At 35.0% G+C, this 13,886-nt stretch overlaps 1 protein-coding gene across 3 annotated transcripts; it reads right to left on the bottom strand.

Annotated features, from left to right (window-relative positions):
- Positions 1–23: 23 nt before the first annotated feature.
- LOC128868446 (guanine nucleotide-binding protein G(q) subunit alpha-like) lies at positions 24–12,514 on the bottom strand. Of its 3 annotated transcripts, XM_054110541.1 has the most exons (9): positions 11,952–12,037; positions 10,944–11,225; positions 6,154–6,338; positions 3,440–3,594; positions 3,192–3,350; positions 2,970–3,099; positions 2,429–2,582; positions 194–301; positions 24–114 (listed from the first exon to the last, which is right to left on the bottom strand). In XM_054110541.1, exons 3-9 carry the CDS (start codon positions 6,298–6,300, stop codon positions 32–34), a joined length of 936 nt encoding a protein of 311 aa, XP_053966516.1. In that variant the 5' UTR covers positions 6,301–6,338; positions 10,944–11,225; positions 11,952–12,037; the 3' UTR covers positions 24–31. The 3 variants fall into 3 exon arrangements, with proteins under 3 accessions (XP_053966516.1, XP_053966515.1, XP_053966518.1); XM_054110540.1 differs by lacking the exon at positions 10,944–11,225 and having other exon boundaries at positions 11,952–12,514; XM_054110543.1 differs by lacking the exons at positions 10,944–11,225; positions 11,952–12,037 and adding an exon at positions 6,422–6,991.
- Between the last annotated feature and the right edge of the window lie 1,372 nt (positions 12,515–13,886).

Consider the following 13,886-nt stretch of genomic DNA (forward strand, 5'->3'; position numbering starts at 1 on the left):
GGGACACACGGCTTTTGTCTGTGAACGTAGTTTAATCGATGCCCAAGGAATTAAGATAACTGCGCATTATTGTATCCTGTACCACTAGAAATACAACACGAAAGTTTTTGGTATCTGTGAATAAATAATATATGTTTGCACATTCTAGTAACTTATAATTGATTCTTATGTTTGGTTTTATGTGCATACTTACCAGTTGCACACGTGTAGTGCATATACAATTGCTTATCTTTGTCTTGAAGTGTCGCTTCAAACATTTTACCGATGAAAGCCTTGGCGGCGACAGCGTTTCGCTTGGGACCTAAAATGGTGCATTTGAATAAACTTGATTTTCACATTAAAATCCGAAGAAAGGCATTTAGCGGGTTTTTAAATTAAATAGTATAACAGATCGATTTATTTTTTTTATTTTGTAAAAAGTATGCTTATCAATTGTTTTTTGTACCACCATCATAGAAACTCTCTACATTAAAACACGAAAAGTGGGGGAATGTCCAAATAGCCTATCAGCAGTCGTGGTGAAAAGAATTCAGAAGGTTTGCCTGGTGCCTGTTGCTCGGCGACGTGGCAACCGAAGGTACTCGCTCATCTTCGTTTTTCACCATAGCTCAAGGACAAACCTGGTAATCTATCATCCTTTTTTCAGTGAGTTGAAAAGTTCGTCCCGCCCGAAAGATGTAATTAACTGATGTAAATTTTTGCGCTCTGTTACAAGGAGTTTCAACGTCACCGTGGACCCTTGTAGTACAGTTTACGTTGTGAAGGCCGTCCAAAAGCGGTTGTTGTGCCAAAATTCAACGATACAGTGCAAGATCGTCATGTGACTTATCGTGAGATAGGGACATCCTTAGGTATTAGTGGGATCGGCTTACATTCAGTATTGCATTAACAGTTGTGCCCATTGGATACCGCATAATTAGACAATTGCGCAAAAAGCGACTCGTGTCGATTGGTGTAAAAAAATGTTGAAGAAATTCAGCGGCGGTAGTTCAAAGTACGTCTATGACATCGTGAAAGGGGACGGATCTCGAATATGAAACAAAACAGAAAAGTTGTTCGCGGATGAATCACCTCAAACAAATGGTCGCCTGCTTTTCCGAAAAATCTGGTCATGTCGCAATGGTACCACGAGAGGTACTCAAAACAGTCAAATCTGAGTAGTACAAAACCATTTGTTTGCCAGAAGTTTTCGCAGAATTAAGGAAAACCAACCGCCAACAACAACAATCATACTTCACTAAGACAATATGAACTTTCACGTATCGGATCCCGCAAGTTTTTGAACGGTCGAATTATGGTGTCATCCGCCTCACAGTCGATTTGGCTCCTAATGATTTCTTTTAGTTACCAAATATAAAAAATAACATTCGAAGTCAACTTTTTTCAACGCCTGAAGAAGCTGTTGAAGCCTTTAAATAGCTCGTTTTGTGCTGAGTGGCAAAAGTGTTTTGTAAAACTGGTTCCAGCGAAGGCAGAGGTATATGGTATTGACTGCCAAGGAGCAGATTTTGAAAAACAATAAATCCATTTTCATTATTATTTTACTATGCTTGCATTATTGATCGCAAAATATAATATAAAAGGCAACCCTCTTGTTTATTTCTCAATAATTTTTGCATACCGAAAAAAAGTTCACCGTTCACCTCTGGGTCTGAAGTATTTTTGCGAGGAAATTTCGAAAAACAATTTTTTCGTCATGTCATGTCTTCGGTATTTATAATCGGATATTAAAATATGACATATGGGAAGAGAAGGGGAGTCTTATCGATACCGATAACTCTCCTGCCTCCAGTAGTGAAGACACTTGAGGTCCTCCTACTCCCTTAGTTTATAAAATATTATATTTTACCCCAGCTACGCATCAGCATGGTTCCTGTAAAGTGGGTACTCCACCGTACTACCACAGCATTTGGCGTCATAAACACGTAGACAAACCGTGGGAGAGTCCTTTCTACATTGCTTTTCAACTTCTATATCTCGAAGCTTCCTCAACCACCAGAGGGAATTTTATAGATCTCATATGCTGAGGATTGCTAGGTATTGGCGTCCGGCAATGACATTGATGGTTTTTGTTCAGAAGTGAACGACTATCTCTCCAGAAATTTTCGCATCTTCATTGCGAGGATCCTCCAACTTTTCCCCACTAAAACCAACCGGATAAAGGAGGTCAAACCTCATCACTTAAGGAATACTATGCTCAACAAGGAATTCCTACTGGGAAGATGCCGCAGGAACCACCCCTGCACTCACTTGTTGAACCTACAAGTTTAGGATAAACGGTATTTCTCTGGAGTCTCCTACTACCTTTTTAAACTTCGGCCCCCGAATTTCGTCATTGAAAAAAAAAAATAGTTATAAATAAAATAAAATATATTTTAAAAATTAACCGCTAGATAGCCCACGTGTACAAAAATTTGTCATAAATTACCGTTAAAATCTGGATAGTAGTCTACCAAATGGGATGACATTATCTTTTCTTCCAATATATCTTGTTTATTTAGGAATAAAATTATAGACGATTCCTTAAAATATGTCGACGCTACGATGAAACGAAACAGATCTCTGGACTCGTCCATACGTTTCTGAAACGTAGAAAAAAGTGAGTAATAAATAACGCGCCATGTTTTAGTACTAAGATTTTTGGCTTAAATTTTATAATAGAGGAAATCGAATAGAGCTCAGTATTGTGGGCCATTTAATCTTAAATAAACAAAAAAATAAATATTTCACTCAAGAGCTGCTCATTCACCGCTTAGGAAGGCAGAAATTGATTAGAATAGTTCAACTCTAATTGCGATTATTGAATACATTTTTTTCAAACCGATAATTATAAAAGGCATTAGGATGGGCCTCCGCAGCCAAGTCGTTAGATTGTTACATCCTCAATGTGTGAAAGGGCATGAGCTGTGCGCTAAACAAGTTGATACTACATTTAGATAACGTACGAGTATTTTAAAGGAATTCTTTACCAAACCTGGCGCCTCATACAATGTCTGATCGTATTCGGAAAGTGACGTAAGGAAAATGATAGCCGTCACATCATTGAAACACTGTAGCCATTTTTGCCGTTCTGTTCGTTGGCCGCCAACATCTATTACCCTGAAATAGAAAATACCTATATCCACATATATTCTACAAATATGTCGTTTATCACATAATTGGGCAATTGAACAAGGAATGCGTTTCTTTACCGAAGTAATGGTCGTTTGACACTATTACGTTTTGGTTTGTTCCGTTGGGTATCGAAAACGTGCTCCACTATTCCAGTAGTTACCAAACGCGAGTGCAATATATCATCGTTATTGGGTATGTAATCTGGATGGGCTACACAATCCAGCTTGTTAAGAAAACTTAAAAAAAGTAATAAAGATAAAAATAAATGAATGAAAAGGAAGATCAAATCATAAACATAAAGCAAAAAGCAACAAACTTATAGTACTATTTAGCAGAATCGATGAGCTGATATTTCCTGCGCTGATCATAGCACTTTTGCACACCAGCATCGCCCCACAGACACTTTATGGTTAGAACTGCTGACGCCTCCAAAGTGGTTACAGTTTCGATATTGGTAGCCAGCAGGGTTTTTGCCAGAATCTATAGAAATCGAAGATCAATCAATGTATCTATAAACACATTTGAAAGCAAAATCTATAAATTTCACGTTTGCTTCTTTGAATCCTGCAGAGATAAAACTCCGTAGGGGAGCATGCAAATAAAGTTCTACGAATAGTGCAAATATTGAATTGGGAAGCAGTGGTTTTCTGAAAAATTATGGTTGGTCTTCATATGAAAATAGCAAATTCTTGAGCTTAAGCATAGAAACAATCTATTATATCTAAAGTTCGAGTCGACGAAAACATTTCAGACATTCAGAGTGTTTAGAAATGAGAAATCTAGAAATCTATACTTACGTACACGTATGTATGTGTAGGTATTCTTCTACTGCGATCGCTACAGAGAGGAGCGCCTAACGCTTGAAGCACTTCTGTGCTCGGAAAATCTAATCACCAAGATGATCGCATCAAATACTTGCTGGAATGCAGCAACAAATTTTGCAACAATGATAGGGCTATATCTTGAACGCGCAGAATGGCAACGTAATACGCAGCGAAGAATTCAGCAGAAGCTTTTGACTGGAGGGAGACTGCCTACGAACACAGACGCCTGAGCTTAGTGCTCAAGACTGCACCAGACTACGACATGTCGGTCATAAAGGGTTCTTTTTTACCTATTATCTTTTTAAACAGTTGGTTTAAACAGTTGACGCACGTTTCGTGTTTTGTTGTCACTGTCAAACATCTTCAGTTTGGTTTATAATTTAACCATGAATCGTCTTACAAACGAACAACGCTTGCAACTCATTGAATTTTATTATAAAAATGCGTGTTCTGTTAAGAAAGTTTAAGATCCACTTTTTATCGAAAAATTGTGTTCAGCGACGAAGCTCATTTTTGGATCAATGGGTACGTAAATAAGCAGAATTGTCGATTTTGGAGAGAAGATGAGCCAGAAGAATTGCAAGAGCTACCAATGTATCCAGAAAAGGTCACAGTTTGGTGCGGTTCATAGGCTGGAGGTATCATTGGACCGTACTTCTTCAAAGATGCTGCGAATCGTAACGTAACTGTGAATGATGGGCGCTACCGTGAAATGATATCCAACTTTTTTTGCCCAAAATGCAAGAGCTTGACTTGCATGACATGTGGTTTCAGCAAGACGGTGCCACATGCCACACAGCACGCGTAACAATGGCCTTTAGATTATTTTTTGTGGGGCTATGTTGCAGCTCATGTCTATTCAGACAAGCCTGCTCCAATTAACGCATTGGAAGACAACATTAAAGCATTTATATGTGAGATACCGGCCGAAACATTGGAAAGAGTATGCCAAAATTGGACTAAGCGAATGGACCATTTGAAGCGCAGTCGCGGGCAACATTTGCATGAAATAATCTTCAAACATTAAATTATCGATTTAAATAAAAATTTCATGCATTTTTCTGAATTTTACGAGTGTTTTTTTGAAAAACTTTTCTATAGCTCTTCAAAAATCACCCTTTACCTACGACACCTTTTCCGATGTTCCATTAGCTGCAGAACCACTTATGAAGTGGAAGCAATGGATATTATCGATAGCGGATAACCTCAATACGCCAATGTAAGAGGAACCTGGACGCAGGTACCTGTTGTGTCAATAGACATAAACGCGGCTCCACCTTGACGAAATCTTACCACGGTCCCAGGGTGGAACTCAGCCGATAAGGAGGGTTGTTATAGTGTTAGTGGGAGCATGCCCTACATACCACTGATGTGACGGCATCTTTGATGATGTTTCTAACATTTTGATAAACCTCCTTAAAAAAAAGGAAAAAGGTATACACATACGCCGGCAGCCATTCGAATGTCTCGATGATGACAAGCTGCAAAACGTTGTTGCGATGTTTCAATAATTTGTTTTTATTTTATTTATGATATTAAAGTCAAACATACAACCATGGGTTATTTTTACAATGATTGACCTTAAGAAGTTGCAGTTGGACATGGTGAAAAGATTTTTAGAGCTGTACTAAATAGCAGACCGATACTCGGTTTTGAGCGAATTTGACAGATGTGCTGATGTCACTTGGGATGTGTTTCACAAAATTTAGCTTTATGTAATGACATAAGATAAAAAACATCACAGTCACAACCTTAATGTTTGTTGGGATGGGCCTAAGGAATATTCTATTGAAATTTGTTTGCAATCCGTTCGTTTGTTTTTGAGCCAAGTTTTAACAAAGAAAACGGCTAAATTTTCATATATGTACATAGATTCCCATGGTCTTTATATGGTTAATTTCAAAATAATCATATAATGAGCTCAGTAGTCACTGTTTAAAAAAAAAAAAAATAATACTGTTAGATAACTATAAAACTATAAAATGAAAATGAAAAAGAAAAAAAATCTTTAATTTCGCTGGAGTTATTTCCTGTTTTATACCAATTTGCTTAATTCTCGTTGAGTAGATCCGGATATCATCAAATTGAGAGTAGAAAAAGGAGTACCTTGCCTTTTCTTACAAAAATGAATGAATGTTCATATAAGCTGACTCTTATCTTTCTTAGTCTTGACTACTTCGCATTTTGGCGTCTTAGCTCGCGAGTAAATGCTTACCGCATGCTCTGATTTATCGAATGGGATTCTCAGTACATCCATCGCATGAAGCATGGACTGCATGGCTGTGAAAATATTTTGGTGTATGACCCGCTTATACTCGTGCTTCGCTTCATCAGAGAAACCATCCCCGTAATTGATGTGCATTTGTTTGAAGAAAGTGGACTTGCCTGCTTCACCAGTGCCTATAAAAATAGTGTATATTAATAAAGCAAATAATTTAAATAATATCAAACTAGAATTTTCAATATGGGTATAAATTATTTACTTAAATATGCACGTCAGCGTGGCAGATCTTATTCGAAGCAGTTTATTACGCACAGGCTATTTGTTTGTAAGTCACATAACGACTGTAGGTTGGCAATTATTAATCAAGCGAAAACGGCAGACTCACAGAGAATGGTTCCGGCATTTCGTCGCCCAGCCAACACACAGGTTGTAGCTGAAAGATTTAATTTACTGATGATGAGAGTTAGATCCCCTCTTCCTAATTAATTATAAATATTTTTTTCGATATCTCCTTTGGTAAAAGCATAAATTGTTTAGATAGATCCTTAACCTTACATTTAGATCTTTTGTGTTTTATACTGATCACAATACCGCATCCAAACCACAAACCTAGCATGGAGCTGTGTTGGGCTGAGTGTATGTGCCTTTCTTCTGGTCATTCCAGACCGAAAAGTCGTCTCCTTCTTCTCGCTATGACTTTCGCCATGACATTCGAGAAATAAGTGTAGTGGGGTTTCCGGGAAGAGGTTGGAAGAGCGACAAGAGTCATTGGACCATATCCCGAGTCTGTGCATATTGCGAGGAAAGTGTTTAGTTTGTCTTTGTCCGGGATAACCTAGCAGTATATATTAAGCTCTTTAACTTTTAATTTATTATTGGTACTTAAGCGTTGTTCTTTTCGAATGCCTCCAAATGGTTTTTCAATCATTGTATACCCATGTAACGCCGTCTTTTATTAGATAGTTCAAAATCTTGTGAAGAACCTGTAAGGCAAGTATTCACTAACTTTGATATAATTATACGAGGCCGTAACTCTACCCAGCTACCTTGCAAAATATTTATGAACTTGGAAAATATTCGTAAGATTATTTTTTTATTTATTATTATTATTTGTCATTTACATTTCGGATCGTATTCCTACCTATGAAGCGCGATGCTTATTGATCTACTTAAAATCATTGCCGAACAGGAGAATGTAGAATAATCCTATCTTTGCCTTTCATTTTTGCTTTGATCCCTGGTGTTGTGACTGTCTGGTGCTTCTTGAGAGGATTTTTTTAATATTACGGCCAGAGCTCACCGAAGTTCAGAGTTTTTCTATGCTGGTCTCTCAAATCAAAATTACATACATTCCTACATACACAATTCACGTTTGGCCGAACTCCTCCTCTTATTTCGTAGTGTGCGTCTTGATGTTGTTCCATAAATGGAAATGCTCGAAATTACTAGAGTTTTATTGAGTTCAATAAAATCTCAAAATTGGAGATAGATTTTTCATTTTCAAAAAATCGCCTATTGAAATTTTTTGAGTATTTATAATAGTTTAATTGTACTTTCTTTTTTTTAACGCTTAATAAAGTAATAAACTTTGCTAACGCTTTTGTTGTGAATAATCTAACGGTGTATCCCGGAATCCGCTACTTTATTTTTCGCTACTATGAGAATTGTTGACGTCATCTCTTCGAATAAACAAACAAAAAAAGAGAAGTTACTTGTTTGTAAATATTCAGTATTCCTGTATTATATCTTGGAATAATCTTACATGCCACAGTGGGGTTTAAATTTGACAACAAAGTTTCGTCCGTCGAAGTATTGCTGGTTAAAGCTGTTCTCTTCTATTAAAATTCAACGAGAAATTGTATTTTGCAGGCTGATGACAAATTTGCAAAAGTGTGAGTGTGTTGCGTATTGAAAGAAAATTTGTCTGAGTTAAAACCCGCAACTGCTGAGGCCGATTGGTTGTCAAATAAATTCAATAATCACGTTCCCCAGACTCAGATAGCGCACCCTGTAGTAATTTAATTGTGTCTTGTTTTTTTATTACGCACCTCATTAATTGCGATATTAATATTTAGATGTCCGTGACAAGTCATATGCTTAAAACATTTCCTTAAGGGGACAGAAAAATGTAAAATTTCGAAAAAAAATCCTTTAAGAATATGTGAAACAATTTTTAGAACGCAAATTTAAGTATTCCTTATCTTTATATATATATATATATATTATATTCTTTGCGTTCGAGCGCTGGGAGAGGTATAGTTACGCTGTATTCAAACTTTAGACGCGTTTTTCTCAAAACTAAATATATTTTTCGAATTAGCGTACACGATAACTCGAAAAGTTATTGACCGATCTCCCTGAAATTTTGCACACATCTTTTTTATGATATTACTTTCTATGTGAATTTAATTTTTTCGAAGCGAAAATAGTAGGAAAGTTCGCCCCTAAATTTTTTTTTAAGCATTTTATTCCTCTAAGTTTTTTTCATTTTTGTTTAATTCGTATAGAAATTATGACATTAATAAACAAAAAAAGTTTTGGTTTTTGGTATTCAGGTTACTGACACCGATGCTACAATGCCCGCCGATCGAGAAGCCCTGCTGCGACCTTCCTGGAAGAATTGAGTGTACATCCGCCATTTTAAATTATTAAAATAAAAACAATATATACCTATTGACTTCATTTCAAATAATTTTAATGAAAATCAGAGAAAATATGGCCGTTTACAGGTATCTGTCCCCTTAAGTTTGGCTCATTAATGTACAGTTTCTTTGGAAGTTTCAGTTAAGGGGTTACATGGGTTTCGTGGGTTCAAAAAATCGTTTTTTTTTGGTTTATTAATGTCTACAACATCTCAAGAATATTATCCTAAATTTTCAAATCGATCCGAATAATAGTTTCGGAGTTACAGCCTTTGGAAGGTGTGCGCTCCAAGCCGCTTTAATTGTTACTCAAAACTTTAAACGCGTGTTTCTCGGAACCGTGTTTTCAAAGTCGGTTGTCAAATGTTCTCGAAAACTACTCAACCGATCTTGATGAAATTTTACACAGGTGTTCGAGATGCAAATTACTCGTGCTTGAACGAACGATTTTTTTTTCAATTACAACTATTTAAAAAAAAACAAAATGTCAAGCAAATTTGGCCGAAATTTTAATTTTTTTGAAAAATTTTCTGCCAAAATTCCAATTTTTACTTTTTTCTTTCCTTCGTTCAAGCACGAGTTTATGGTCTTAACTAAAACACTTATGTTTGTTTTTTCGTTTCGATAATCCTGTCAGGAGTTATGCTGACAACGCGGACGCACCTTTTTTTCGAGGGGTCACCGGAAACGACGTCTCAATGGAGGAGTTTTCATTTTTTGTTTTTGAAATTTTTAAGAACTATTTTTTTTTTTTTTTTCTTTGAAAATTGGAAAAGTAATGAATTACAATCACAATGAATTAAAAAGCATTAGCGACTAGGAATTATTATTTAAATATGTATCTATAAGACAGAAAAAAGTTTGATTTAAATAAATAATTTTTTACATAGAAAAAAAAAATATTGAAAATAGGCCTTTTTTTACCCGACGAAACCCAAGTAACCCCTTAATTAAAACTAGGATTTTATCAAACCATTGCACAGTGGTCCGGCGGCCGGACAAAATTCAATTTTTCAACATTTTTGAAATAAAATTTTATAATGGAGATGTTTTCTTAAATATTCAAGACAGATTTCCTGAAAATATTACTTAATTTAAAAAATTTTTCATTGTAGTTTTTTGACTTTAAACATGAAATTGTATGCAAATCGTACTTCCTACAAGAGTTTCATTTTCATGTCTGCAAATAAATATTACCATTGGATTGTTAACTAAATATTGAAAAAAAAAAGATAATTGAATATATTAACGGAAACAGTAAAAATTCTCTTAAGTTGTGGTACAAAATCCAATTTTTTTTTTGAAATTTCAAAATTTTTCGAAAATTTTTTTTTTAAAGATCATTTTTTTTGAGTGGTCCACACCGGTCCACTTGAAATCAACATGAGTGATGTAGCCACATATTTCAGCTATGATCTCAAACTGAAACCTGTTGCGCAAAGTTGCGCAAATTAAAAATAATGTAGCTTTTGTGCATTTACCCACAGGCAAAACGTTACTTATGGCTTATGCAATTTTGTGTAAAAGACAGAAAAAGACATCACATACCCCATCAGCATTAAGAGACAACTAAAAAAAAAAAAAATTTGATTAAAAAAACAAAATCCAAATGATCCACACACACAATGATGGCACAAATGATCCAGCCTCAGAAAACAGCTCATCAGAAACCGAGGATTCTGAATCATAAAAAAAATTTAAAAATGAAAAACAAAAAAACAACTAAATATCTAACAAAAATTTAAAAACTAAAACAAAAAAAATTTAAAAATTAAAAATTAAAAAAAAAAATTAAAAAAAAAAATAGAAAACAAAAAAAGATCTAAAAACAAAAAAAAAAAAAATAGGAGAGAATAACCTTACCGTAAGCCTCCACGGGGTACTCTCTGGGGTCGTGAAAAATGTAAAAAAAAAAATCACCAGCTAATTACGGAAGTAAAAATGTATTTATAGTATTCAATGAATTTAAAATTTGCTAAAACTAAGGTCAGATTCGTCATCACTGATCCTTAAAACCCCTAAATATATATTTTCAGCTTAATTAAATGAGTTTTTGAATTTTGTCCGCCTTCTGGTCGGACCACTGTGCATTGCTTTGCCTCAAAATAAATGCCAGCTTATGCATATGTACATACTTACGCTATTTTTAAATTTGCATATAATGATGCATATCCACATCCATATAACAGTACTGAAATTGTTTCTAAACCTTATCAGAAAGCCGAACATTTTTTACCATGAATCATTGCTAGGCGTGTGTGTACTATACTATACATATATGTACATATTTATATACAGTAGAGAACACTGATATCCCAAAGCTTTGTGGCGGTCACTTGCAGTTACATTTTGGCGGAATAGGCAAGGCTTCAGATTTATTTGTGCCACTTACTTCAGCTTATATTAGATACTTTAAAAACACTGTAATTGAAGAATATTAAAAACTTTGAAATCACTATTGCTCCATATTTTTCTGAAATTTTATATTAAAACAGCCGAGGCATATGTAAAACATAATGTATATAATCGCACAAGACGTCATCAAAATATGATTATTACGAGTACAAATCACCACGATTTTAGCCGCCTAAAACTTGCACTTATTTTGCTAAAATTTCATGGGCCAAGTTACTGTATACCCAATAATTTTCCAGAAATTCAGATTAAAGAGTACAAAATTTAGATGAAAATTCGTTAAATTCTTCCAAACTTTTTGTAAAGCTTGAATATTTTATTTATTGATTTAAAGTTTTGATTAAAGAATGGATAATATTTAAAGAAAAATAGCAAACAAATTCTAACTAACAAATCATTGTAGATATTAAAAAAGGTATCAGTTACGGCTGCCAAAGAAGAGCTTTTGGTAATTTCTGCGTACTTGCTAAAATGCATTTTCTTTGGAATATGAAACTTGAAGCACATACGCAGCAATTGCCAGGTGACGCTATAAGTCAACTGTTTTGAGTTCTGTTTCTTTCGTTAGGTTGCCACATCTGTGATTAACATTGCCACCAAAACTGTATCGCCATTGCTTGACATTTGAAAAAGTTACGCCTTTAGATCAAGGTGGTATATGCGTATATATACCGCACAGTTTTATCTGCATACTTCCGGACTGTCCCAGATGTGTTCGCCTATTATTCTTACCTAATAGCAGCAATTTTTTAGCAGCGTTTAACTCAACATCGTACTTTTCTAATTCTTCACTAATTTTTTGCTCATTAAACTCTTCCTCTGAAATTACTTCGCTTGGCGTTGAATAGCAACAACTACACCTTAATGCAGTTTCTAGACTGCTTCGGAGCATACTAAGGTCGTGAAATATCAGTTTTCAAAAACTGGTTAATCCTTATAAATCTTTTCACTTTCACTCGCTTTAACTGTTGATTGTTCTCCACCGCAATGTATCCACAACAATACTGAAATTTGACGAATGGGTTGGTGTATAATTTACTTTACTCACTGATTCGAGAGATTCTGCGAAACCCACAGTGATTGAATTATGGAAAAATGAGAAGGAGTAAAAAAATATCAGATGTTGTTATGTATGTAGGTATGAATGTGTGTGACAATTTAAACTTTTTAGTATATAAATATACATACAACAGACTCGAAGTAGAGGGAGCCCCGAATTGAGAGAACTACTCGACCACAAAAATTCTTTCATTGAGTGGGTAGGGAACTTTCAATCTGATAACTACTGAGTAGAGGGAACTTCGCGATCTCTGTATAATTTCAGTTATATTATGATTATGTCAGAATGTATGTATGTTTAGCATATATTTATATACCTACATACTCGTACGCATTGTCCAGTATAAAGTGATTCAGCACGGTCCAATGCGTTAAAGCGGTTATGCGAAGTTAGTGATAACCAGATACAAATTGTTTTGATAGTTGACTATGGAAATTAAAAAGATTTGTTCCTTAAAACGTGACAAAATGAGGGGTGAGTTTGCTGATATGGGAATTGAGCTACATATATAAATGGCTCATCACATAAAGAAGTCGGCACATTTAAATCTCTGGTAATCTTATAAAAGAAAAAGCATGAAAAAATGTTTGGAAATGGAAGTGACTTTAATGCAAGTTCTGGTTGACTTAATGGATTCAAGGCTAGATTCGGTATTGGGCTGTTGAAAATTTGCGGTAAAAAATGTCTTCTGATCAACAACCAGTGCCAGTGTTTAAAGCAAAGTTTTGGCGACTGAAAAATGTTGAATGAAATTCATATTTACAATGCCGACGAAACTGGCTTATTTTGGAAATTACTGCCAGATAAAACATATGTGACCTCAAATGATAAAAAAAATGCTTGCGGAAGAAAAAGTGAAAAGGTCATAGTTTCAACGTGCATTAATGCAACTGGCAAACACAAGTTGAAGCCATTAGTAATAGGCGAAGCCACGATCATTCAGAGATTTCTAACTTCGCTTGAACTATAAAAGCTCAAAAGGAGCATGGATGACTGCCAAAATTTTGCAAAAATGGTTCCACAAATTATTTGTACCAGAGGTAAATTAAATTTAACATAAGACTCCAATAAATTCTACTAAATTGAAATTCTTTGATGTTCCTTAGGTTACAATATTTCTACAAGAGGGAGGTCTACTACTCAAAGCTGGTTCAATTTTCGTTTAATATAAGCCACCAAATGTAACACCGCTGCTGCAGCCGACGGACCAGAATGTTGCAAGGTAAACCAAGTTGCATTACAGAACAAATTTATTAGAATCGGCTATTAGTAAAGACAAAATAGCAAAAAAAAAAAAAAACTTACTTTCAAGAATGCCATAAGTATTTTGACCCAAGCAAGGCAAAAAGTCGACAACAACGTTATATAAAGATGATGTCATGCTTTGCTAAATTATGAACAGCTTGAAGATAATGATGAAAGTTTTGATGATGATGCTTTCTCAGTGTTTTGAGACAGTAAATGATTTCACAATATTCCGAATCTGAAGAATTTAATTGAATAAATTTTTTTTTTCTAGGTAAACCTTAATGTTCTGAACTAAAAGTATGGACTGAAATAGTTGAGAATCGTGCTAATGATATTGAGGAAGCTGCTGCAAGGTGTTG

The sequence above is a fragment of the Anastrepha ludens genome, chromosome 6, assembly GCF_028408465.1.
Source record: "Anastrepha ludens isolate Willacy chromosome 6, idAnaLude1.1, whole genome shotgun sequence".
NCBI classification, from domain to species: Eukaryota; Metazoa; Arthropoda; class Insecta; order Diptera; family Tephritidae; genus Anastrepha; species Anastrepha ludens.